At 39.8% G+C, this 27496-nt stretch overlaps 2 protein-coding genes across 5 annotated transcripts in view; both read left to right on the forward strand.

Annotated features, from left to right (window-relative positions):
- pth1a (parathyroid hormone 1a) overlaps positions 1–971 on the forward strand; it is a 3525-nt gene extending 2554 nt beyond the window's left edge. The window contains exon 3 of the mRNA XM_026946562.3: positions 128–971. Within this exon, the coding sequence (XP_026802363.1) occupies positions 128–344 (217 nt within the window). The 3' untranslated portion in view covers positions 345–971. The remainder of the gene's footprint in view (positions 1–127) is intronic.
- Positions 972–1134: 163 nt separating this feature from the next.
- Positions 1135–27488, forward strand: btbd10a (BTB (POZ) domain containing 10a). Of its 4 annotated transcripts, none has more exons than XM_034305695.2 (9): positions 1135–1411; positions 3904–4059; positions 13870–14060; positions 15141–15387; positions 18332–18434; positions 20942–21062; positions 23379–23576; positions 24909–25019; positions 25333–27488. In XM_034305695.2, exons 2-9 carry the CDS (start codon positions 3959–3961, stop codon positions 25629–25631), a joined length of 1371 nt encoding a protein of 456 aa, XP_034161586.2. In that variant the 5' UTR covers positions 1135–1411; positions 3904–3958; the 3' UTR covers positions 25632–27488. The 4 variants fall into 4 exon arrangements, with proteins under 4 accessions (XP_034161586.2, XP_034161585.2, XP_026802385.3 ...); XM_034305694.2 differs by lacking the exon at positions 1135–1411 and adding an exon at positions 9739–9959 and having other exon boundaries at positions 3967–4059; XM_026946584.3 differs by lacking the exons at positions 1135–1411; positions 3904–4059 and adding an exon at positions 12318–12659.
- Positions 27489–27496: the final 8 nt, after the last annotated feature.

Raw genomic sequence — 27496 nt, forward strand, 5'->3', positions numbered from 1 at the left:
AGCACATTGTTGTGTAATATTTCCTGATAAGGTCACTGTATATTGTGTTCTCTGATATCACACACCAAGGACACTCTGTAATCACACTCTCAATGCGTTCTCGTGTTCTCTGGGGTTTTCTAAACAGCCGGAGGTCCGTCAGTGAGGTTCAGCTGATGCACAGCGTCGGCGTGCGCAAACACATACAGCAGAGGCAGGACTGGCTGCAGGAGCACATGCAGGACATACACACCGCCCCACTGCATGATGGGAAAATCAGTGGTGAGCGCATCATGCTGGAGCGCTCGCTGTCCGAAGCCGTTATGCCCAACACACCAAAAGGAGTCGTGGTGGAAACGCGATGAAACGTGGACGCTTCAATGTGTATTAGAACAGCCGTCTGCATTAATGTTCCACATCTCATCTCAATCTCATTCATCCTAAATATATTGCTATTTATTTTTTCTATTTATATATTTAAGTATTTATATAGAGTTACAGATTTTTAGAATTCTTTTCCGAAGTACTCCTGCTTGTTATAGATATGTTGTGTGTATTTTATGGAACTTTTATTTTAGAAAAAAAAATATATGTGTAAGAAAGCACTTTTATTTCTTTTACTTTAATGAGCTGAAATAATGTTTACTGAAGCCAAGAATATAGAAGAGTAGGACCAAATTATTTTTTCTTAAAGAAATGCAGGGAAAAAAAGGAAGAAAATATATTTTTAAAACAGAAATGATCAAGAAAAAAAGAAAATGTAATGTACTTTAATATATGTTTATAGTTTAGGAATAATATTGCAAAAGATTTTAATATTTTATTGTTAAATTTGAATTTTCCTTTTATTTAGATTTTAACATTAATATGAAATATAGTGTATTGGCTCATACACACTTTGTATCACCAAAACTTAATATAATATATATTATATATTTTCGTGCTTTATTTTTTATATTCTTCTAATAAAAAGACTGATGAAGCTCTAGAAACTCCACCAAATAAATAAACGTTTTTAAAAATTAGTTTTTATTGTGTTTTAAAAGTGAAAAAAAAAACCAAAACAAAAAAACGTGCAATTCAAATCGCTTCCTAACATGGCTGAATTTGGACGTGGTTTCCATAGTAGCACGCATCGTACGCATGCGCACTGCGGCAGGCTGGCTGCTTCCCTATTGGACATTAAGTGAACTAGATAGGGTGCCTAAGCCACTAGTTCACACCCTTAAATAGTGCGCGTGCATAAGGGATCAGCGTGCTATTTGAGATTCAGCCAGGGCCTTCTTGTTTATGGAGGATTAAAATTAGCGTTAGCAAGATATTAGCCTTTTAAATCCGACTCTAAGGAAGTCTAAACCGAAGTCTGAGCTAGAGACTGAAATAAAACTCCGAGGGTGAGGGCGGTGAAAGAGTTTATTTAAAGTGCTGACTGGTGAGAAACCTATGAAATAGTTATGTTTTTTGTTTCGTTATTTCGTTGAAGCTATGCTATGCTAACCGCTATGCTAAGCTAAGCTAGTGATGTAGGTTTTCTGTATTATGTTTACTTAACAGTGTGCTTTATCAGCTGCTGTGGAGTGTGTGTGTGTTTAAACTTATAAACTTATAAACAGCTAAACTTATAAACAGTTTCATAAAGTAAATAATAGAGCACTTAGTGCACTCAGTGTAGCTGTGGGAAAATAATCAACAGTGTCATTATTATTATTATTATTATTATTATTATTATTATTTCAGATTTTTCAGTACCATCACATCACGAAGTGTTTTATTCCTCTTATATCTCAGCTGCCTTTCAGCTCTAGCAGTGTTGTATTTATTAAAGAAAGACACGTGATACTTTTTATCCGTTTATAGTTGCTTTTGCATAGCGTTGTTTAATGTCCGATGAATCCAGCAGAAAATGTCTCAAATCCAGTAAAGCTGTCCATCATGAGGATTTAAAAGTAAATAAAATAAGAATAAATCCCAGGCATTATTTGCTACAGTGATTGGCAAATTATTGTGGTACGAGATGAATAAAGCACTCTGTTCTTCACATCACCACATCGTTGATTCATTTCCTATAACAGCACAACCTGCTGTGTTTTATTCCTTACTCACTGATAAGGCAAACGTTATGACCACTCACAGGTGAAGAGAACATTTATCTCATAAATAGTCTTTCTCTCTCTAGTGTCTCTCTCTCTCTCTCTCTCTCCCTCCCTTTCCTCCTTCTCTCTTTCCTTTCTCTTTCTCCTCCCTTCTCTCTCTCTCCCCCTTTCTCTCTCTCTCGTTCCTCTCCTTTCTCTCTCTCTCTCTCCCTCTCTCCCTTTCTCTCCCCCTTTCTCTCTCTCTCTCTCTTTCTCTCCCTTCTCTCTCTCTCCCCTCTCTCTCTCTCTCTCCCTCTCTCTCTCTCTCCCCCTTTCTCTCTCTCTCCCCCTTTCTCTCTCTCTCTCCCTTTCTCTCCTCTCTCTCCCTTTCTCCTCTCTCTTCTTTTCTCCCTTTCTCTCCCCCTTTCTCTTTCTCTCTCCCTTTCTCCTTCTCTCTCTCCCTTTCTCTCTCTCTCCCCCCCCCTCTCTCTCTCCCTTTCTCCTTCTCTCTCTGCTCTCTCCCTCTCCTCCCTTCTCTCACCCCTTTCTCTCTCTCTCTCTCTCTCTTCCTCCCTTCTCCTCTCTTCTCCTCCCTCTCTCCTTTCTCTCCCCCCCCCCCCCCCTTTCTCTCTTCCCTCCCCCCCCCCCCCCCCCCCCCTTTCTCTCTCTGTAGTCATTGTACAGAGAAATCAGAAAGCATAAACTCTTCTATCCAGAAAACTTTCCCGTGCTGATAAACTTCACAGAGCGCTGTGACTGGTCCGAAGCGCTGACACATGAGATAAATGAGTTAAATAAATAATAATTAAATAGTAAATACGCCTCCTGAAAAAACTTCACCACATTAATAACAACAACATGCTTTTTAAAATGCATTTATTAGCCGTACAAGTCCCTGTGTGTGAGCTGTTGCTATAGAAACGATAAAGTATTAGAATGTTAATATAAAGCTGTAGTTCAGGTTACAGCCGGAATCACCTGAGCTGCTATACGAAAATAATGCACACCTTCTGACCAATCAGAATCAACCAATCAGAATCGAGAATTCAGCTGTGCTGTTTTATAAAATAAATTAAAAAAATGTAAAAAATGCAAAGAGAGGTGCTGAGATTCGATACGTTAATACATGACAGTACGTTATTTTGTATTTCAGGATTAGCTTTTATATTCTTTCCCGCCGTCTTCATCTTTAATATTTTAACTTCTCTAATTACTAACTAGTAACTAACTAGCTAACTAACCAGCTACTCTACTGTAAAAGTTACATGTTACATACAAGTTACGTAGTTATGAAGATTTTTATAGCTCAAAAGCTTTGACTGAAAATAATCATTAAAATATGACAGTGCAGAGATTTACAGTAACCGCTTTAGAATAATCAACATGGTTAGCAAATTATCGTATTATATACGATTATCGAATTATGTTAGTGAAGTGAAGTGACTTGTGGCCATACTCGGAATTTGTGCTCTGCATTTAACCCATCCAAGTGCACACACACAGTAGTGAACACACGTGCACACACACAGTAGTGAACACACACACACACACACACACACACACACACACACACACACACACACACACACACACCCGCAGCAGTGGTTTTTTCTTGCTGAGTTGGGGGTTCGGTGCCTTGCTCAAGGGTCTCACCTCAGTGGTGGTATTGAGGGTGGGAGAGAGCGCTGGTCATTCACTCCCCCACCTACAATCCCTGAGACTCGAACCCACAACCTTCAGGTTCACCTTCGGGTTGCAAGTCAGAGACTCTAACCACTAGGCCACGACTGCCCCCCATATTATTGCATCATTTGGAGCTTTTTGGAAACACTTTTTCTTTATCCTTGGACAGGGCATGAGAGTTGCAGACCTGTCCGTGTCGATAAACCCGTGGGATTTGGGAGGACATGGCTGCACGGCCGCTTTCTTATGACAGCAACTCGAGCGACACCGAAAACTGCGAGCAGAGATCCAGTTCCCGACCTCGCCGCGTTTACAGACACTCGAGGTAAGAAGAGGGATTTCTTTAATCCAAAACTTCCAGCAACCAACAAGGTCAACTGTCTCTCAGTCTGTGTCACAATTCATTTTCAAATTCATTTTCGTTATGTTTTCCACATACAGCCGCTTGTTCCTGACTTATAGGACACTTACACCTGTTGGATGATGAGTTTAAATCTTTTTTTAATTATTATTTGTTTTATTTATATTTTTAGTTATACAGTGGCCCCAAAAAGCTTTTGGACACTTAAGCTGCACTTACAAATGTATGAATTTCACTGCATTAGAAAACAACATACGGCTTTTTTTTTTTTTAATATACCCCAAAGACACTTTTTTAAAGGGAAAACCTTTCTGAAAATACAGATTATGTTTAAAAAAATATATAAAAAATACTGTTCATAGAGAACATGTGTAATCGTTTCTGCTGTTCAGTGTACATGTTCTTTAAATTTGTTTTAGATGTATTCAGTCTGGATTTGTGTGTGTGTGTGTGTGTGTGTGTGTGTGTGTGTGTACACTTGCCGTATTTAGTATCAATGCCCCTCTGCAAAATATTAAACATTTCCTGAATCACAAAATGAAAAACAGATACTTTAGAAGAGGCGCTCAAGCATATACTTGGTCTGGGCGGTAAAACCTCGACTACACGCGCTACAAAAGCATTTTCAGGAGGAGAAAGAAAATGAAACCAATAAGAAAAGCGAGATCCTGCAGGCTGATTAAAAGCAGTCGTTATAACAGCAGTTAAAGGTATAAAGCATTACTTTATATTCACATACACACAATATCCTCTTCTAGTTTTCTATAAATAATGACTAATCACTTCCAGTTCCTTTCATATGTAATGTGTCACATGATGCAAACATCCACGTTTGTGGAAATACAACCCACTAGAAACTCTCTCCTCCTGTTGTGAGAGTTTTATCACTGAAACGTGGAAATAAATGTATTACGGACCTCCGACTGATAAACTAATCCAATCCGAATAGGGCTTTAACTAACATTTAGCTGTGAACTGTGACTTTCTCTTATCGTATCACACGTGAGGTCTGACTTCTGTCTTCCGTTTCGCTTGACGTGTTTAAAAGCGATGTGACATCATGTGATTATTGTGTTTATAGAGTTAGATGTGGAACTGTATTCAGGGTTATTAAAGACTAGTAACTATAACTATATTTGGAAATTCGGATATATTTGGAAATTTGAAAAATCACGTCCACACGAAAACAGTGTTTTGGGACACCGCTTTGGAACAATGCTTTCTTTTCCCCATTTTTGTAACAAATGACAACCTTAATTGTTTTAAGGTTAGTAAAATAATTAACCTTAATTATTAACCTTAATAATTAACTGTGATGAATGACAGCCTTAATTATTTTATTTTTCATTGTTTATTGCATTGTTAATACACAAAAGTGTATTGTCTTTTTTTTTTTTTTTTTTTCTCCAAGTTTCGTTCATCGCAAGAGTTCCAGAGTATCTGGATTTCTCTAGGGAAAAAAATTTGCTTTAATTCTACACTGTAAAACTATAAATTATCTTGAGTACCTTGATTACTTTATCACTTCGTAGTTTACTCAACTTTTTACTGATGCATTCTGCTAGTGACAGAATCTGACTTAATAAAGTCAAAGTGGACCAACTAATAATAACTTTCCAGCCAAAACTACCTCCGAATCTCACTGGCGTGGCTAAGAAACATACGCTGAATCTTTTGTTATAGATTTGTATTTTATGACTTCTACATTATTGATTCAGTACAAAAGCCTTTTAGATTCCAAACATTAGTTTTCCAGCACAAAATTAAATGTTCCAGAAAAATGTTTGTATGTCAGTAAAGAAAGCAGCAGATTCCATAAGAGACACTTTTCAGATAAAAACATAATGAAGGCTGCTGGGTTTCGCTGCAGAAATAAGAAGCGAGTCGACAGTCAAAGTCTCCAGAAGAACTGTGGCTGCTTCTGCAAGATGCTCAGTAACACTTCCAGCTCATTTCCTTATAAAACTGCACACACTGCACCTCAGATACTGATTTATTTATTTTTTTAAAGGCAAAGGATCGTCACACCAAATATTGACTTTGTTTCATTTCTTACTGTTTACTGCTCTTTATAGTGTTTTTTTTTAATGTAGAAACATTTAGTTTGATTATTTTTGAAAGCTTCTTTGCTCTACAGCATTTCTTTGCATGTGCCTAAGACTTTTGCACACTACTGTAGCTAAAACTGAGCCACCTGGAAACTGCTGGTTCAGTCGATGAATATGATTATATTGTGCAAAGAAGTAGGGCTGTGCTGTATCGTATCGTCCATGATATACCGGTACTGACGATATAATTGATAACATGTTTACGTGCCGCAATGTGGGCATGTCGCACGTAGAACGAGAACAAGCATGGCAGAAGGCGGCGTTTTAACACTAGACGAGGAAGAAGAATTAATCCCCGAAAAAGGAGCTTCCTCTGTAATATGGAAGTGGTTCAGATGCAGAAGATCAGATGTGAATCAGACGGCTCTCAAGACTGTACGCTGATGTGACTTGTGGCCAAAAACATAGTGTCGAATGTTACTATTTTCATATTGACATTTATATCGTTACCGCAAAAAAAACCTTGAAATATCGTGATATAGTTTTAAGTCTATATCGCCCATCCCTAGTGCAAAGTCAGGAAGTCTATAGACTAGCAGAAAAAGTGCTTTTTCTTCTTTATTTAAAACTTAATAAACATAGCAAAATAACAATTATTTTTTTTTACCCAACATTTAAAAAAAAAAAAAAAAAAAAAACTCGGCCCTGTGTACAATCCACGACATTTCCTCAGTTTCCTCAGACGCTTTTATCCAAAGCGCCTTCAATTGACGTCGGATCCAAATGAGCAGTTGAAGGTTAACCTTCTGATCTGTAACTCAAAAACTTCCCTCAACTATTTAGCACTGATTAAACCAGCTCTCTTGTTGAATTATCTCATACTAAAAGACATTTCAGAATTTTTTAGTGCTCTAATAAACTGAGCATAAAAATCTTAAACTCACAGTGGGTTTGTGTTTATGTAAAATAGACGTTAAAATAAATGGGACAAAAAAAAAAAAAAAAACTGATCTACTAATTTTCAGATGATGACACACAGAGAAGTCTTTGAGAAACCATTCGTACTCATGCTTAAAATGTCGGATATCCCATCATGCATCATACATCATACACCTGCGGTATTGATGTCTGATATTTTACTGTAAATCAGTGCACTGCTTCTGTGAAATACAATATTTTGCTTTAAAATAAATAAATATAATTGACAGCCAATGGAATAAAATATGCTCTATTTACATTCAGATGAATGAATTTATAGTCCAATCCCTCTCTCTCTCTCTCTCTCTCTCTCTCTCTCTCTTTTGGACTGTGTCCCTGTGAAAAGACTCTATGGATGGGATCATAAACTTGTGAAATTTTATCATTAATTTCAGCAGCTTGTTTATCGTTAAGAAGCTTGTTATATATTGAGAAATTCTGTCTTATAGTTTATAGTTCGTAACTCAAGATATATATCGTTAAAATTTAACGAAAAAAACAGATGAAGGGCATAACAAAGCCATTTTCATTTCTGACTCTCGAAATTAAGAATGGAGCTATTTTTAGCCAGGCTATTTTTAGTCCCTGTTGCCTACCAGTCATGTGTGTGTGTGTGTGTGTGTGTGTGTGTTTGCTGTCTCGTCTCATCTCATCTCACTAACTACAATAGAAGACATAACGCTTCATCATTTGTCTGTCACAATGCCCGCCTGTTATTCCTTCTTTTCTCCACCCACGCACACAAAACGCTCATCCAGAGATTAAGCCTCTTTTAGATTTATCCGTCAGTGACCTCATCAGGTGCACGGCGTGCGTCCGTTACCACGCACACTGTTCCTTCATCTCACAGAGTCGATTCGTCTGAACTCTCACACAGCCTCAGTAATGCACAAAACATCTAATATAGTGTTTTATCTTTTAAGTTATTGCTTATTTTACCTGCTTACGAGATCAGAGATGAATCAATTCTTCCACAATAAAGAAAAGATGTACATTTTGTTATAACTGTCCTCATGTTAGAGATCAATAATACTGACAGCTGTAAACCTCATCTCTAAACTGAAATGAGATAAACGTAGGTGTGACATTTTATATTCTATTGATCTGTTTTTTTTTTTTAACACAATTTCTGTAAGTGGATAACTTTTCGTATTTATCTTCCTATTTAGGATTTGTAGAGAAATTCAAATGTTTTACTCTATTTTACAGTCATTCATTTTAATCATTGGATGATTTTTTTTCCCAACCAAGAGAGTTGTGTCTGGATTTCACAAACAAAAAGAAATCACCGGTCACAGTTCAAGGTCATATAGAAATACACACTCCAGATTTATTCCCCCTTTGCTGTTATAATGAGCTCCGCTCTTCTGGGAAGGTTTTCCACTAGATGTTGGAGCGTGGCTGTGGGGATTTGTGTTCATTCAGCTACAAGAGCATTAGTGAGATCAGGCACTGATGTTGGTGAGGAGGTCTGGGGTTCAGTCTGTGTTCCAGTTCATCCCAAAGGTGTTCAGTGGGGTTGAGGTCAGGGCTCTGTGCAGGACACTCGAGTTCTTCCACTCCAACCTTCACACACCATGTCTTCATGGAGCTCGCTTTGTGCACAGGGGCGTTGTCATGCTGGAACAGGTTTCAGCCTCTTAGCTCCAATGAAGGGAAACTGTAAAGCTACAGTGTATAAAGACGTTCTATACAATTGTGTGCTTCCATCTTTGTGGTAACAGTTTGGGGAAGAAACACACATTGGTGTGATGGTCAGGGGTGCACATACTTTTGGCCGTGTAGTGTAGATGCAGGTAGGAAGTAAAGTTGTGAGAGGGGAAATGGAAAAAATGTTGTACAGCATGTGCAGTATGATTGGTTCGAGGAATCGTTTGAACCAGTGGTTTGGATTTGTCGCTTTACCGCTTCATTCCTAAAGTCGATTTGTCGCTGAAGTCACGGTTCCGTGTCGCGAAAGTACACAGAAGATGAACCGTCTCGCATCACTTTGTCGCTTGCTAGCGAGAACAAAAATGGCTGTGCTGTCTGGGTGGGCGGGGCATACTCTATCTCACCTGTCAATCACAGCGACACTAGCCAATCATGAGCCTCTTATCAGATTGATTGAAAGTAAAATCTGCTTTTTTCATGTTCAGCTGAAAAAAAATGAGCTAGTTTCATGTTAGGGAAAAAAAAAAAAAACAAAAAAAAACATTTTTGGTGTTGTTCCACTTCTGCACCACTTCAGTATGCAGGCTGTAAAGGTCATTACCGGGCCACACCCCGGTGCTCCTCGCGCCTCTGTAAACATGCCGGGTGTTTATTAAAAAAAAAATTAATAAATAAAATAAATAATAAATAATAAAAGGAGTCGATTCAGTAAAAGCTCCGACTGATTTTGATTCACCTGAGAAGTGAATCACTCGTCACTGTAGTCTCCGGTGGCGCGTGCTTTGTTTCGTTTCTTTTTTCTTTTTTTTTTTTTATAGCGCTCGTGCTACGTCAGCAAGGCACCGGGCAGCCATTCATGCCTCGCGCTCTCTCTCTCTCTCTCTCTCTCTCTCTCTCTCTCTCTCTCCCTCTCTCCCCTCCTTCTCCTCTTCCTCCGGTGAATGACTCGCGCCGACGCAAAAAGCAAACAAACAAACAAAACCGCGCACATAAACCCCGCACGGAATGATGCTGGAGTTGGAGTTGGAGAGGAATGCCCGAGGATGCGGAGTCGTGCCGAAAGCCTGCGTGTGGTGAAGGTGCTCACGTGCTGCTCTGCGCGTGCATCCCGCACATCGTCCCGCACATCACGCACATCCTGCCGCGCTGCTTTGTCTTCACGGAGCCGCGCGAGACACAACGCCGGTAAGGCGCCGTTTCAGAGCTTTCAGGGTGAACAAAGGAGCTGTTTCTATTGTACACCTCTCTGTCTCTCTCTCTCTCTCTCTCTCTCACACACACACGCACACACACATAAAGAAAGAAGGGATTGTGAAATAAATAATGGCACCCCGGTTACCTGGTTTAAAAGGTCGAGTATTTAATTTGAAATCTATTATTATTATTTATTTATTTCTTTTTTTTTCTTTATTTCTTTAAGTAACAGCACATGGAGCACCTTTCACTGGAGGCAACCTCTAAATGCATTTAGTGTTTTAGGTGCAAGCAGATAATCACGATGCTTTATGTGTGTGTGTGTGTGTGTGTGTGTGTGTGTGTGTGTGTGTGTGTGAGAGAGAGAGAGAGAGAGAGAGAGTTTTGACACCTTGTGGAAGGAGGAACAATGGAGGCAGAGTGAAGCTTCTGATCTACAGCAGCTAGTTTGGGTCAGTTAGGTGTCCTGGGAGTGCAGATTAACCCTTTCGTGCGAGGCGTCCGTCAGTTTAAGGCTGTTTTTAGGAAAATATACTAAAATAAAGTAACTCGCCTCAAATCACTTAATGTAAATCAGTATTCTGAGTGCTGCTGTCTAGATTATTTGTCGTTATTTATCATTCTCGCACCGTCTTTACTAATGTACTACACAAATTAAGTAAAAAAAATAAATAAAATTTTGGTTCAAAATTCCACTTTAGCTTCTTTAAAAATATTATTATTATTATTATTATTATTATTATTGAAGATAGATTTTGTACAATGTCAGGAATATTGCCATATATTATATTTTCTATATGGTATTTTGTAGAATTTTTTTTTTTCTCATCATTATGTAGACTTGAAAGTAAACACCCCCAAAATATTTTTTTTTTTACTGATAGTATTCTTACTCTTGGACACTCTGTTTACTTTTAATACAAATGATGTTTAGAAAAAGTCAGAAATTCATGTGATGTACAATGTTAACTAATGTAGATGTGCTTTTAAATTCATGAAATGCATGAAAATTAGAGAAGGGAACAGGGAAAGTCTGCTTTTATAGATGTGTGAGCCGTAACGTTCAGTTTATGTCTTATTGTGTCGAGGAAATAGGATTTAAGTAAGTGTAGAATGAGTCAGTATATTCAGAGCATGGATTAAAGACATTACTGGGGGCAAAAATATAAAATAAACATAATTGAAAAACAAACAAAATCTGGTTAAATGCAGTTTGGTTTTGTTTATACCCGAGGCCTCGTAAAAGCAGAGTCGCCTATTATATGTAATTAACCGTTCTTTTATTTCGGATTCCAACTAAAGAGCGGAGCGTGGAACGCTGGAGCAGGAGCACAAAAATAGCGTTTTTATTCAGAATGAACTAAAAATAAATTGTTTCTAATTCCTGGTTTTCAGTATTTTGTTGTTTGCAAGATTTGACATCTGATTCCTTTCTAGCTAACATGAACATGATGCTGTAAATCAGGAGTCGTCGACTGGCGTTAAATTATCGACTCGACCAGCACCACGGCTTTGAACCTGCGTTCTTTCCTGAAGAACCAGGATCAATATTTGACGAATGAACTGAATCTGCTATGATGCAACTTTGATTCCTAGGGCAATGATTCGTTATTACCACAGAGTCTGCTCTGATACGATTTCTCTTCTTCAGGCAACGATACGATACTTGACGATATCACTGAATCTGATGCGATACGATTTCTGTTGCTAAGGCAACGATTCAGTATTCGACAATACCAATTAATCTGATATGGTACGATTTCGATTCTTAGGGCAACGATTCGATATTTTGATGATACCCCTGAATCTGATACAATGCAGTTTCGATCCATAAGGCAACAATTTAGTGTTTGATGATACCGATGAATCTGCTACGATAAGATATGATTTCGATTCTTAAGGCAGCAATTCGATATTCGACAATGTCAGTGAATCTGCTACGATTCGAAGTAGCTGGACCTTCACAAATTTCATTTGAATTTGAAGGCTTTATAAGATCAAACAGATCTAAAAGACCTCCTGTACATAGAAACTTTACTTTTTACAATATTGAAAGCATTTCTCTATCAATTGCATCATCATTATCACTAATTTCACAATATCGCAAAAAAAATTTGCATCAAATTACAGACTCAGTGTTCAGTTGTGCTTGCTGTTTATGTTATACGTCTCACAATATCCATTAACGTAACTTTTTCGGGGTGTGTGTGTGTGTGTGTGTGTGTGTGTGTGTGTGTGTGTGTGTGGTGTCTTGCCCTGAGGCTCATTTGCACCTAGTTTGTGTATTTTGCAATTTAGCTTTGAATTTATAGCTGGTTAGGTAACGTTTGCGTGGAGAGGAAGTGGAAAGCCCGGAATCCATCTTCATGGAACAAGACTTTCAACTAATATAAGCACTATTTTCAGCTTATTCATCACTTATTTAACCAGTGGGAAAAAAAATCACACCCTGTGAACGCTCCACTGGGTTTGCAGCATGCTCACGTCCGTGCACTTCAGGGAAGAAAGTATTGCGTATCACTCTGTGTGAGGATGATAAAGGGAAACGTCCTGCGCTCAAACCACAACGCCAGCACGATTCGTCTTCTCCCTCTCGCCCTCAGGCTTTTCTTCAGCGTCATCATATCGGGTAATGCGGTCCCTGAAGATGGAGGCACTTTTTATTAAAAGGATACGTGCTCTGCGAACAAGGTGTGGTTGCTTTCAGGGACAAATTCTCTTCTAGACGTGGTTTGCTTCTGGTACGCCATTTTGTATTTTTAAAAAAAGGAGTCATTTTGTTGCACCTTCATATAGTATACTTACATTTCTTCTCTCACAGCTACAGTATCCCAGTCTGTGTTTGAGTGACTTGTTCAAGGGCACGGTTTGTTGTCCTCATCAAAAGCTTCACTTTCACCGAGCCAAAGGGTGTTTTTTGGGTGTGGTTTGATTTTTTTTTTTTTTTTTTTTTTTTTTTTACTGACCCCAAAACACACATAAGTGCTACATAAATGATATTTGAACAGAAGGCAGGAAGTCGTGGTCTAACCAGCAAATGAACAGCTCCATAATTCTCTGGGGCGTACGGTTGGACGCATGGCAGAGCATCTCTGAGGAGGTTTTTTTTTTTTGTTTGTTTGTTTTTTTAAATAAAAAAAAAGTAATGCACGGTTTAGTTATTTTTAAGTGAAGTTGTTGTTTGAGGGAGATTAAACCTGGTTAGACGTTAATCTCTAAGGAATAAAACACTATGTGTTGTATTGTAATAGGAATACGAATGAAGTGGAGTTACTCTTACAACCCTGAGGTTGATTATTTTACGTAAACCACATGTCCAGAAGTGTTTTACTCGTCTTTTACCGCTATGATTTGCCAACGATTACAGTTTTTTTTTTTTTATTTATTAAAGACTAACTAGTTCTCTCACCAGCCTCGCTTTTTTCCCCCCTCTTTCTTGTAGTTAATAAGACAAAAGAAAAAGCAGCTTGTTTTGTTACCGAGAAACCAGTAAGTGTAAATTCCTCTGCGCTGACTGCTACAACACGCTGACACTGGAGACTCCTTCCATAAATGTTAAATAAAACATTTCCTTACAGCTAACCGCACCATACCAACGATTATATGCTTCTCTTATATAACAGCGTCTCAGATCTGTTTATTATTAGGCTGAGATGATATGGAGCTCCACCATACAAATCACTGTGGAAGAGCTCCTGCAACCTTCTGACCAATCAGATTAGAGAATTGAACAGCACTGTGGTATAAGTAAGAAATTGCTCGTGGTTTTAAAAAGCATCTAAAATGTGAATGTTTAAAGGGCTGTGTGTATGTTTGAGGATGTGTATGTCATGCACGCTTCTGAGTGATGTGTCTCGTGTTCTCCTGTGTGTGTGTGTGTGTGTGTGTGTGTTCCCTGTAGCAGTGGCAGTAGGCTGCGAGGCTCACAGCTGCACAGCGAGGTGGCGAGGATGAGCGTGCACGGGGCCGAGCACTGCAGGGAGAGGCGTCGCTCTGGAGATCGCTCCAGGGATTCGTCTCACGAACGGGCCGAGGGCCAGCTCACGCCCTGCATCAGGAACGTCACGTCTCCTACACGTCAGCAGCTCAGCGGTGAGAACCGTCTTCATGCACCAACACGTAGAACATCGTATAACACGTCTGTTAATCACGTATATCTGTACGTACTCCAAAAACAAAGGAGTGACTCCTGACTTTTATCTCTCAGTTGGTTGCTTGAGTGTGTTTTTTTTTGTTCTGATAGCTTAATTGTACATTAAGATCTGTAAAATCTAGTAAAGCAGACCATCTTGAGGATGTAAAAATAATAATAATAAGATTAAATCAGGTACAAAGCCAAGACAGCATGAAAAGTGATGTGCCTTGAAGATATGAAGGAATTTGATATTAATAAATAAAGAATAAAACACTTGGTGTCGTGCTGTTACAGGAAAATATCAATGCAGTGGTTGATTATTTTCCTATAACAGCATGTCCTGAAGTGTCATATTCCTTTTATACGATAGCAATTTACCAGCAATTACGTTTTTTTTTATTATTATTGAAGAGAGACATGTAATACTTCTCATCCATTTTGAGTTAAATGTAATGTTTTGGAACGTCCTGTTATCACTTATGTTATAGCAGCTATAAACAGTCGTTCGCTCACCAGTCTCTCTTTTCTCTCTCTCTCTTTCCTTAATAAGTTAATAAGACAAACAAAAAGAAACTGCAAAAAAAGTAAACTCCTCTGCTTTACCTACAGATTTACCTCTGACTGTTAAAGAGCGCTGACACTGGAGACTCCTTCCATACATGTTACGCCTCCTCAAAGAAAATTTCACTGTATCAACTTATTTAAATCTGTTTATGTGGAGCGTCCATTGTATAAGTCGCTGTGAGTGAGCTGTTACTATAGAAACGATAACATATGCAACACAGTAATATACTCCTGTGATTTGCAGCTGCATTGCTGTAGTAGAAAATTAATCAACAACACCTTGACCAATCAGAATCGAGAATTCAACAGTGCCGTGCTGTAACTACAGAGACCACGCAGTGTATCGTAGAAATGTTTTCAGATATCACGATATGATTTATTTATTTATTTATTTTTCATCCACCCATGTTATACAAACCCATTTCCACATGTATATGCGCACTAACTTGTCTTGTCATGTCATGCCATGCCAGATCGAGAGAGAGAAGCGGGATCTTGGTCGAGGTCCGCGAGTCCCAGGCCTCAGAAAGGCTCCGGCTCCTTCTGCACAGATTCTCACAGTAAACCTCACGGCTCAGACATGATTTACGTGTACGAAAACGTGAAGGAGGGCTCTCGGAGCGTGAGGACGGCGGAGAGGGTGACGCTCATCGTGGACAACACGCGCTTCGTCGTCGACCCCGCAGTCTTCACCGCTCAGCCCAACACCATGCTCGGCAGGTCAGCCTTTATATCCCAGTTTGTGATTTCTGTTTTTCTTTAACAGAAGTTTACTGAATGCTTACGATAATACATAAGACTAATATTTCATGTACTTTACATACAGACTATCAAATTTTGTAGGGGTTTATATAGTACAGCTCTGCGATATGACAATTCTAATATCGATATTGTGATAACGTATGTCACGATATCTTTCTATTCCAAACGCCGGAAGCAGATTTTATAACGTTTGAATCTGTAAAATGTAAAAAACATTTTTTGAAGAGTTAGTTTTTTCCTTCTTTCAATGCTAATTTACTTTAGTACACGTTAAACATCATCAAACTTGTTTTCGAAGGTTTATTTTAAAATTAATACCCTATTGTTTTGCTGGTAGTTTGTTAGGAAACCTACACTGATCAGCCATCACATTAAAACCACTGGCAGGTGAAGTGAATAACACTGATTATCTCCTTACATTCGTATCTCTCAAGGGGTCAGTTCTGAACAGTCAGATCTGGAAGTTGATGTGTTGGAAGCAGGAGAAATGGGAAAGTGTAAGGATCTGAGCGACTTTGACAAGGGCCAAATTGTGATGGCTAGACGACTGAGTCAGAGCATCTCCAAAACAGCAGGTCTTGTGGGGTGTTCCTGGTATGCAGTGGTTAGTACCTACCAAAAGTGGTCCAAGGAAGGACAACCGGTGAACTGCTGACAGGGTCGTGGGTGCCCAAGGCTCACTGATGTGCATGGGGAGTGAAGGTTAGCCTGTCTGGTCCGATCTCACAGAAGAGCTGCTGTAGCACAAATTGCTGAAAAAGTTATTGCTGGCTCTGATAGGCACGTGAGCATCAGAACTGGACCATGGAGCAATGGAAGAAGGTGGTCTGGTCTGATGAATTAGGTTTTCTTTTACATCATGTGGATAGCCAGGTGCGTGTGCGTCACTTACCTGGGGAAGAGATGGCACCAGCATGCACTATGGGAAGAAGGCAAGCTGGTGGAGGCAGTGAAATGCTCTGGGCAATGTTCTGCTGGGAAACCTTGGATCCTGGCATTCATGTGGATGTTGCTTTGACATGTACCACCTACCTAAACACTGTTGCAGACCAAGTTTTCATGGCAACTGTGTTCCCTAATGTCAGTGGCCTCTTTCAGCAGGATAATGCGCCCTGCCACACTGCAAAAATTGTTCAGGAATGGTTTGAGGAACATGACAAAGTGTTCAAGGTGTTGACTTGGCCTCCAAATTCCCCAGATCTCAGTCTGATCGAGAATCTGTCAGATGTGCTGGACAATCAAGTCCAATCCATGGAGGCTCCACTTCACAACTTACAGGACTTCAAGGATCTGCTGCTAACGTCGTTGTGCCAGATACCACAGCACACCTTCAGAGGTCTTGTAGAGTCCATGCATCGAGAGGGGTCAGAGGTGTCTTGGAGGCACAAGGGGGATCTACACAGTATTAGGCAGGAGATTTTACTGTTATGGCTGATCGGTGTATATATCTTTGTATCACTTGTCATAGTAACGTCTGGAAATATCATTGTATGAAGTCTTTGTCACATCGCCCACCTCTCAGAACCTTTTCCAGTTTCTATTCGTTAGTCCACAGAAATACTAAGTGATCATTCATCGCAAAAACGCACAATTATTACGTATTGTTACCACCCTGAAGTTGATTATTTTCCTATAACAACATTCCCCAAAGTGTTTCATTCCTCGTACATTACAGCAATTTCCCAACAATAACCATTTTTTAATTTATTAAAGAATGACATGTTATACCTTTTTACACATTTATAGTAACATTTAATGTTGTGGAAGGTCTGTGAAACAAGTTAGTTCAGTTCTCACTTACTTTATAGCAGCTACAAACGGTTGTTCCCTCACCAGCCTTCTTTTTTTTTTCTCTCTCTTGAAGTTAATAAGTCAAAAAAAAAAACGCAGCTGTCATGTTAACGGGAAGCCACAAAGCGTGAACACCACTGTCCTGAAAACTTCAAAGATTTTCATTAAGATTTTCTATAACAGCAGCTCTTACAGTAGTTAAGGTTTATATTAATGTACTCGTTCAAATATGTTATTGTTTCCATAGCAACAGCTCATTCACAGCCGGGCGCTGCACATAAAGTAAGGCTAATAAAAACGGGTTTGAAAAAAAAAGTGTTTATTCTTTGATATTTTGAAGATTGTTGTAAGGACATGTTTCGATAGGAAATGGAAGGAGTCTCCAGTGTCAGCAGCTGTTTTATTAACCTCAAGAGAGAGAAAAAATGAGAAGCCGGTGAGGGATCGGCTGTTTATAGCTGCTGTAACATAAGTGAGAACAGGAACTAACTTGTTTCAACAACGTTAAATGTAGCTAGAAACTGTTAAAAGGTGTGATGTCGTTCATTAACATGGTTATTTCAGCTGCTCCTGTTAGGGGTCGCCACACCGGATCATTAGTCCGCATGTTTGATTCGGCGCAGGTTTTACACCGGATGCCCTTCCTGACACAACCTTCCCATTTTATCCGGGCTTGGGACGGGAATGAGAGTACACTCCCAGTGGCTGAGTTGGTTCGCTGACCGGGAATTGAACACGGGATCCTGAGTCACAGGACCACCAGGGAGATTCATTAATAAATATAGAATTTTAATACTGTGGTGTAAAAGGAATAAAACACTTGCTGTTTTAAGGCAACAGTCTAGCCCACTGTGGATTATTTTCCTAAAACAACACGACCCATCATGTGTTAATCAACTCCCAGGTGAAGATTTTGCAAAAAAATAAAATAAAATAAATAAATCAAGTATCAGTGCTTGCAAAGGTTGACTTTGTGAATCTTCTGAGCTGAGCGGGTCGGCATTAACGGTGTGTTTTAAACAGAACTGAACTGCAAGAGTGCCGTCTGTGTGTGTCTGTGTGTGTGTGTGTGTGTGTGTGTGTGTGTGTGTGTGTGTGTGTGTGTGCGCAGGATGTTCGGAGCTGGGAGGGAGTACAACTTCACCCGGCCCAATGAGAAGGGCGAGTACGAGGTGGCCGAGGGCATCAGCTCCACCGTATTCCGAGCCATCCTGGTGAGTGTGCTGCGCTTCACAAAACCTTTACTTATACAGGGTTTAAATATCACAGACAAGCTGCATTTAGAGCATATTGATTAAGTTTTGAATTAAACTGCGGTACTCGTGACTTAGCATAAAAACAGAGATTCAGCACAAGAACGTTCCACCGACTCAGTCAGAGTGTCCGAGTGTTTTTGTTTAAATCACTCGCATGTCCTCTCGACTTCTATTCAGTCTTTTTTTTGGCCTGCTCTCTGTCCTTTGTTTTATTTATTTATTTTATTAACAGAATAATGTGTGCAATAGAGACGAGCATTTCACGCAATACTACTACAAATATTGTTTGAACTGTCTAAAGAAATGTACCTAAAATATTATCCAGTGCAGTGTGTGGATACGCAGAGTGTTAGGCAAGGCAGTGAATTAAACCTTTTTTCTTTTTTACAGGTTAATTATCTCCTTACCGTACGATGAGGTGACAAAATTGTGTTGCAGATTTTTTTTCCCTTATTGCTCTCGCAGCTGTAATTAACGTCTAAGCGTTCGCCCCATCGCCAGGAGATCGCGAGTTCGAATCGCGACTATGCCACAGGCATCCATGGGCGTGCACTCTGGGTGGGAGGGGCATATTCTGTCTCCCCTGTCAATCATAGTGACACTAGCCAATCGTAGGAGTCTGTGAGTTCATGTATGTGGAAGAGGGTAGATAGCGCTTTCCTCCGAGTGTGTTACGCTGCACTGTGACGCTGCATGACCAGCAGTTTGAGAAGATGCACTGGCTTCATGTGTCTTAGAGGAAGCACACGTTAGCCTTCCCTTTTTGGTAAACCAAATGATCACGTTAGGAGAAAATGGAGTGAAAAGTAAACAAACAAACTGGCTCTATTTGCTTTTTTTTTTTTTTTTTTTTTTTCCAAAACTGAGATATAGTACTGTAGAACTGAGATCTAAGTTTGTACAGAATTGTCTTCGTTGCTCAGAAGTGAATCATTTATACATTTATGGTGATACTAAGATGAAAAAAAATACTGTGTGGTGTGTTAGCAGTGAGACGGAGAGATATTTTGGCAAACTCAAGAAAAAAAATAAACTGTTGACTAGTTTTCAGACTTGCAGCTAATCCACAGTGAGTGTGTCTTGATGAAACAACACACCAGCGTGAAGAGCTCTAGGCTCGTTTTGGTGTTTGGAGTTTGTTTAGTGACCGCTAACATGGGCTATCCTGTCCAGCGTTGTTTTTTTCCCCTGATAAAAACTTAACGTATATCTTCTAAAGCTAACTAGTTAAACACGAATTAAATACTACAATAGTAATCTGACTTACAGGTTACATCCTCGGCTTCGTAGTGCACAGGTTAGATTAGCAAAGCGAGCTAACTGTACAAGCTGCGTACACTCACCATAGACACAACAATCTTTGCTACTTCGTTTCAAACTTTATTTTTCTTCGTAATGTCAAACAGTAAATGGGAACTAATAATCGCAGGTAGGAGCTAAAGTCGTGAGCGCGGAACTGAAGAAACGTCGTACCACACTCGCCGTAGGATTGGTCCGAGGAATCATTCAAGCCGATCGCTTGGATTTGCTACGTCGTAGCTAATTCGCATAACATCGAGAAAATCTCAAATCGGATGTCGCTTGTTGTGCTTGTTGTTGTGAAATCGAGGCTCCGTCTCACAAACCGACGTAGATTTTTCTTTTTTTTTTTCTTTTTTTTTTTAAATCTTGTCAGATATGATATGTAAATGAAGCTATGCTAGATTTTTTTTTTTTTTTTTTTTAAATCCCTTTTTCGGTTTTGTGTCCATGGTAATTATGTTGCTAGTTGTTGCTATTAACAAACATCAGAACCTCTGTTATTGGTGGATTTTTATTTCTGCACTCAGCTGTGTATTTCTGGAGCGAACAGAGAGAGAGAGAGAGAGAGAGAGAGCACAAGAGAAAAGGGTAACTGCTCTCGCTTCCTTTATCAGCTTTTCTGTTGTTGTTGAGTTTGTAAAACTGTTGTTTTTTTTTGTTTGTTTGTTTTTCTTGGCTCTTATGGAATGTCATGGAGATTCAGTTGTTACTGAACTTTTTAAATTAAGGGACTAGGCATTTCAGAGAGGATTTTATTACTATAGCTGTATCATTAGATCCTTTGGATGGCGATGTAAGCACCATCTCTGAGCAGTTTCCAGCATCAGCAGTTAAAAACCCGGATGTGTCACGCGCTTGGAGAGACACTCGCTGCCTTTTCAGCTACTCTTTTGAAAAAGAGTGCGTCGCTCTTCGATGCGCTTCACACTTGGCATTGGATTTAAATAGACGAGCCGGTCAGCGCTGTGTATTTGTCCTGCTTGGGTTTGTGTGTGTGTGTGTGTGTGAGTTTTTGTGTGTGTGCAGAGCTGCTGCAGTAATGGCTGCCGTTTTGTCTTCCTTCTGCATCTCTCTCTCTCACACTCTCTCTCTCTCTCTCTCACTCTCTCTCTCACACACACACACACACTTTCTCTCTCTCTCTCTCTCTCTCTGCATGGCAGGATTATTACAAATCGGGGATAATCCGCTGCCCTGATGGGATCTCCATTCCCGAGCTGAGGGAGGCATGTGACTACCTCTGCATCTCCTTCGACTACAGCACCATCAAGTGCAGAGATCTGAGTGAGTATTCAACAAGCGTCGAAAAAATTACTGCAAAAAATGTCTTCCAATAGGCAGAGAAGATGGACAGATGGGCTTGTTAACGCAGCGTGTCGGGGATCTGTGTGTGTGTGTGTGTGTGTGTGTGTGTGTGTGTGTGTGTGTGTGTGTGAGTGAGTGAGAGACGGATGACTCCTGGAGAGAATGGAAATAGGTCAGTAGTTTGTGGTGTGCTCGTCCGATACAGGTCAGCAGCCACAGTGGCTATGGATCCGATCATCACTGGTGTTAGTTTATGCTCATCTCTGACTTTTCTGTTTCCATCTCAGTGTGTGTTAGTGACAGCGAGCCCCGTTTTCTGCATTCAGATGCTAATCTGAAGAACTATGTCATGGAAATTTTAAATGATGCACCCAGCTAGTGGAACTGTTCAGATCAGAGATGGCACGATGCCTCTTTTTCTTTTCCGATTCTGACACCGAAACATTGCTCCTCAGCCGATAGCGATACTCACAAGATAAAAGTTATGTTTTAAAACTAGCAAAAACACTAGCAAAAAACTGCAGCTATTTTTTTATTCAGTTACACAAAAATCACTTACATTTCTATTATAGTAAATATAATAAAGTATAAATATGATAAAAATCAGTCCTGACAAAAAATACAATCAAGTTTCTTTATGTCGAGATGGCACTGATCCGATACTCAGGATCGGTACAGGTGGAGCAATACCAGCAAAAAACTATGGGTCAGATATCAGAGGGGAAAAAGAATGAATTTAATCCGATCCTGTAACAAATGGAAAAGATTAGAATTGGGTTTTTTTTTTTTGAGCTGTTTTTATTTATAAATCAAGATTCATTATAATATGTATACTTTATACTTTTAATATATTTGCCTTTTGAGTGATTTTTGTGTGAAAGATGTGGTTTTGTCTAAGTCATGTTTTTAGCCATGTATATCTTTCTGTATTGTTCCAAGTGCTTTGTTAAAAAAAATTAATAAAAAAAAATTTTTAAAGCTTAGTATTTTTAGAAGAAAAACATATCAGATGGATATCAACTGATAGTCAAGGTTTTTACAGTTTTACATTAAAAAACAAATCAAATTTCCTTCTTTTCCATTTCATACAGGATCTAAATCATTTTTTTTTTCCTCTTCGATATCTTATCCACCATTTTTTTTTTGGCCGTATCAGGTGGATACGGATCCTGGGTATCTGATCGTTGCCAAAAACAGGAGCGGGCGGTTGATCCAGAGTAAGACAGATTCGGTGAAATTCGACACAGGGACAATAAATAGCTCCGTTAAGAATTATTTATGGCCCAATAAGCATGAGGTTGTGATGTCGTAAAATGCACTCACCTGCGCCGAACCAATCACGTCCAATATGCAAATTATGAGATGATGACAATGTCTTAACTGTAAATCTTTTAGCCAGAGCTTGGTTTCTAAGCTAGCCATTTAGTCAACAAAGCTAAAGTTTGCCTAAAGGTATCATTTCTGCAAAAAAAACCTGTGAGCTGGTTTACTAGCAGTTATACAGCTACGTGATAATAAAGTACAGTTTAAAGTACAGTTTATTCGGAAAGTAGGAGTGAATATTATCACAAAAATAATGTAACCATTTAAGAGTTAGTCTGAGATCATATACAAGGTTGATTCTTGGGCATTAAAAACTGTAAATACTTCATTATTTGACCTAAAATATTTTTAATTGTTTAAAAATATTACTTTAAAGCATTTTGTTGAATTAGGGAATCTGATTGGTCAAAAGGTGTTGACTGATTTTCTAGTAATGTACCTTTTCTATTGCATTATCGTTGCTATAGTAACAGGTCATTCACAGGGACTTGTACAGTAGAGGCTCCAAGTAAACAGTTTAAAAAACTGTTGGTGTGGTGAAGATGTTTATTTAACATTTATGGAAGGAGTCTCCAGTGTCAGCGCTCTGTAACAGTCAGAGGTAAAGCTGTAGCTTTAAATTTTCCGACATCTTCAGGACAGAGGAGTTTTTACGCTTTGTGGTTTCTTTTTTTTCAAGCTACTTTTTCTGTCTTATTAAATCCAAGAGAAAGTGAGGGAACGAGTCTTTATAGCTACTGTAACGTAAGATATAACAGGAACGAACTTGTTACTATAAACAGATGAAATGCATGTTATTTATTTAATAAAAATTGTAATTATTGGGAAATTGCTGTGGTGTAAGAGGAATAAAACACTTTGCAACGTCTGTTTGTATTCCTGTTATCGTTTTGTATGTTTCTGCTGAATGATGGACTGTATATTAGTAAATAAAAGCACTTCATGAGTGTTTCTTTTTTCCGTTTCAATCAGGCGCACTGATGCACGAGCTGTCGAACGACGGCGCGCGGCGGCAGTTCGAGTCGTACCTGGAGGAGATGGTGCTGCCGCTGATGGTGGCCAGCGCTCAGAGCGGAGAGAGGGAGTGCCACGTGGTGGTGCTCACTGACGACGACGTGGTGGACTGGGATGAAGAGTATCCGCCACAGATGGGCGAGGAGTACTCTCAGAGTCAGTATCTCATTTATACCACACACACACACGCAGGGGTCGTGAGTGAAACTCTCAATCTCCTCTTTTTTGTTTTATTCATTTATTTTACAAATGAATATTACGCATATTGCTCTGACTATGAAGACGAATTCTACGCGCTACTATTTTGAAATGTTACCGAGCGCCTCATTCAGTCGAAACATGTTTAAACGACGTGCAGCAATTAAAAAAAAAAAGCCAGATTTCTCTGTCCATCTGCCTCCGCTACTTCCTCGACATCAGCCAGTGACTCTGACTCAGTGGAACAACAGAAGTCGAGGAAACGAACACAAAAATATACCAGTAACATTTACTGAATATGGATTTACAAGTACAATGGTAATTAAGACTGAGAAAACAAAATGCCAAGGCTTGGGGTTGCAGAAAATGTGTGCAATTCCATTATTTATTTATTTATTTATTTTACTGATTGTTTGCTAGCTGAATCTAATGAGTGTTAATGAAAGTGTTGATGGTAGCTAGCTGAACTACATAGCTAGCCGTTTCAATTCTCAGTTTAGGAAACCAGCGATGATTGCCGTTGTCTTGTGAATTTCTGAAATTTCTGACACATCGCAGCAAGAGGTTCCTCCTGTATGTATTTTATTTGTTTATTTGTTCCAGTGCTAATACTGGTAAAGTGATGGAATTAGCACGTTTGAAATATCTGATATCTGTCTATCGAGGACAATCCTAGACACTGAACACCATACGCTAGGGTATTAAACTAAAAGTAGTAAAGGTCCGATTAAAAAAAAAAAAGTTCACGGCTATAAATAAAACAATTTGACGTTACCACTTTTGACTCAAGCCAGAGATCCTGAAAAGATGAGATGCATCGGTTTATAATTTGACGCAGGAAGAATAAGCACATATTTCTTTATCCATGTTTTCAAAACAAAACAAAAAAAAACAATTAACCATGTTGTCAGTTCACTTATCAGAACAGAGAGAGTAAATAAAAGGAAAAATCAATGCAAGTCTGGGAAAACACTCCCTTTTTCCAGATTAAATGTCTGTAGCCCTGTAGCTGGGTTCTGATCCGATGAGCTGCCTTCAGCTAAATAACTTAGAGAAATGCACGTGATTGGAGAAACAGAGAATCTGCTACAGAAGCCACGATGGTTCATGTTTAGAAAACTACAGTATACATTTTTCTTTCCATACGTTTATCGGCTCTGCTACAGAATTGTTACGCTCACCTACTATAGAACCTCGTTTTAATAAATTTATAACGTATTTTAGTGTTTAACGTGAAAGATCCGGCTTTGTCGTCACGCTGACCTGTTCGTCTCCTTCTCTTTTCTGTAGTTATCTACAGCACAAAACTGTATCGATTCTTCAAATACATCGAGAATCGGGATGTTGCCAAGTCGGTGTTAAAGGAGAGAGGACTGAAGAAAATCCGATTAGGCATTGAAGGTAAGAGGTTGGGTTACGAGGTGGTGGAAAGTCATTTGTCTGCCGTACAGTGTTAATGTGCTTATCAGCGTATTATTGAAACCAGATCCTCAACACCAAAAACTTTTTTTTTTTTTCACCGTCATGGAAAGGAAGTCTGAAAATTGCTCAATTATCACTGGAGTTAAACTCGTTAGAGCGTTCTACAGGATCTGAGTGTGTGTGAGTGTGTGTGTGAGTGTGTGTGTGAGTGTGTGTGTGAGTGTGTGTGTGAGTGTGTGTGTGAGTGTGTGTGTGAGTGTGATATCATCTCCTTCCGCTCCTCTCCTCTCAGGTTATCCCACCTACAAGGAGAAAGTGAAGAAGCGTCCCGGCGGCCGGCCCGAGGTCATCTATAACTACGTGCAGAGACCGTTCATCCGCATGTCCTGGGAGAAAGAGGAGGGAAAGAGCCGCCACGTCGACTTCCAGTGCGTGAAGAGCAAATCCATCAGCAACCTGGCGGCGGCGGCGGCGGACACGCCTCACGACCAGCTGGTGGCGCTGCACGCCGGGCCTCAAGTGGACGAACTGGACATCCTGCCAAACCACCATCACCACCCTGATCCGGACGCTCCAGCTCCGGCTGTATGAATTTTATAAACACCAGCGTAGTCTGGACACACTGGCTGAATCCACGCAACACACACACACGCACACGCACACGTCACTGCAGACGGGCAGCCAAACCCACGATGCCTTTCCGAGCCCCTCCCTGCCTTAAGAGACCTGTGTGCTGAACGCTGTAGGGTTCAGAGCAGTGGATCAGCGAGTGTATCCCATCCAGGCAGTGTTCAGAGGGAAATACCACTCCATGGACAAACGCTATGATTATCTACTGATGATGATGATGATGATGATGATGTATGTGGCCTGCAAATATCCAGTTCTTCGTCTGAGTTTTAGAGCCCTGACACACCAAGCCTACAACACAGCTAGCCCAAACACAGGGCTCGACAAATCATAAATTCATTACTGAGCCAACGCAAAGCTCCGCTGTGCTTCCCGGTCTCACGTTTTGACCCGGAAACCTAATTAACCAGGATAAACAGTGTTATCTAATATATTGTAATGTAATGTAATAATGCAGATAGGCGAGATAGTTAGGTAGCTAGTTAAGTGCATTAATGTAGACTAAGAGAAAACAAAAAAAGTATATGATCGACTAAAACTCATAACTTGGAATTATTTCAACCTCTTGACTAGGAAGAAACAAAGTAAACTCAGGACGGTCTCTGAAACCCTGAGTTCAGCAAGTGACGTCAAAGCAACATGGCTGCTCACAGTAAACAAAGTAGCACTTCTTCGCCTTTAAATGGAGTTATACCGTATATACAAGTATTTGCTTTAGTATATAGTATTTATCAACATACAGAAACATTCACTCGTCGAATTTATAACACTGACTGTATACAGTTCGCATATCACAAACGTTAGCTGGCTGGCTTGTTGCTAACAAAAGATGAAAAGCAGCCATGTTTTTCCCCCTACTTTGTAGGTCAAAAATGACGTAGTTCTGACTTCCGAGGTAACAAAAGGAAGAATTTAAATTTGCCAGCAGCAACAAGTGTCCCAAATCACATACTAGTGGACTAAGTGTATCTATAGAATCTGTACTGTTTTGACGTACTATTTAACACGCTTCAGGCTCGCACATCAAACTAGCGAGCCTAGCTACCGCAGTGATGGCACTGTAAACCTGTGTAAATGGTCTGCTTGGTGAGTTTAGATCGAGTTAGATACAGCCGTGCTTTTCCCCTTCACTGATTCACTGCACCGTCTTCCACCAACCTCAGCCAAAAAAAAAAAAAAAAAAAAAAACAAACACAAGCGACGGTCGGCTTGGTGCGTCACAGCTCACGGACTCATAAACCAATGCAAGCACACGAACAAAAAGCCTCAAAACGTTAATCATTAAGACATCGAGCGCAGCACAATCTGTCTCGTCCAAACATTTCAGCAGGTCTAATCTAACACACACACACACACACACAGAGAGGCTTTCTGCGGTACGAGTGTGGTCACACACCGTTCTCCTGTTGTCCGTCTGATGAAGGAAACTAAAGAGCGGTTCTTTACCAGAGCAGGATTAGATTAGAGCTGTGCTTGCTGTTCGATTGTGTCTGGGGTCCTCAGTTTTAAAGGCTACAGGTTTTCCTGCTTCCACGTGTCTAACGACTTTTGAAGGCGTGTCTCCTGTTTGGTGATTGATAGATTAGATTGGGCAAAAGGAGTAAAACGGTGATCTGAGCCACTACTGATGAGCCTCGCACAGCTTCTCAGTCAAATGTAAAACCGTACACGTGATGTCACAACCTCTAATTGTACTTTTCTTATTTGTTCCTTTTTATTTTTAGCGGCAGGGCGACACCACTTTGTTTCGAACACCACCTCGTTTTATAGCTTGATGTGTATTTTAATAAAAGGTATCCGATTGCTGTGGTTTGTCAATCTGTTAT

Source organism: Pangasianodon hypophthalmus, chromosome 7 (assembly GCF_027358585.1).
Source record: "Pangasianodon hypophthalmus isolate fPanHyp1 chromosome 7, fPanHyp1.pri, whole genome shotgun sequence".
Lineage (NCBI taxonomy): Eukaryota > Metazoa > Chordata > Actinopteri > Siluriformes > Pangasiidae > Pangasianodon > Pangasianodon hypophthalmus.

Bases quoted from the DNA above. Each gene is read 5' to 3' on its own strand.
- btbd10a (XM_034305694.2), top strand. From the start codon at position 9,808: ATGCCCGAGGATGCGGAGTCGTGCCGAAAGCCTGCGTGTGGTGAAGGT. The intron at 14,061-15,140 runs GTGAGAACCGTC...ATGCCATGCCAG, and splicing joins TACACGTCAGCAGCTCAGCG to ATCGAGAGAGAGAAGCGGGA. The intron at 21,063-23,378 runs GTGAGTATTCAA...CGTTTCAATCAG, and splicing joins CATCAAGTGCAGAGATCTGA to GCGCACTGATGCACGAGCTG.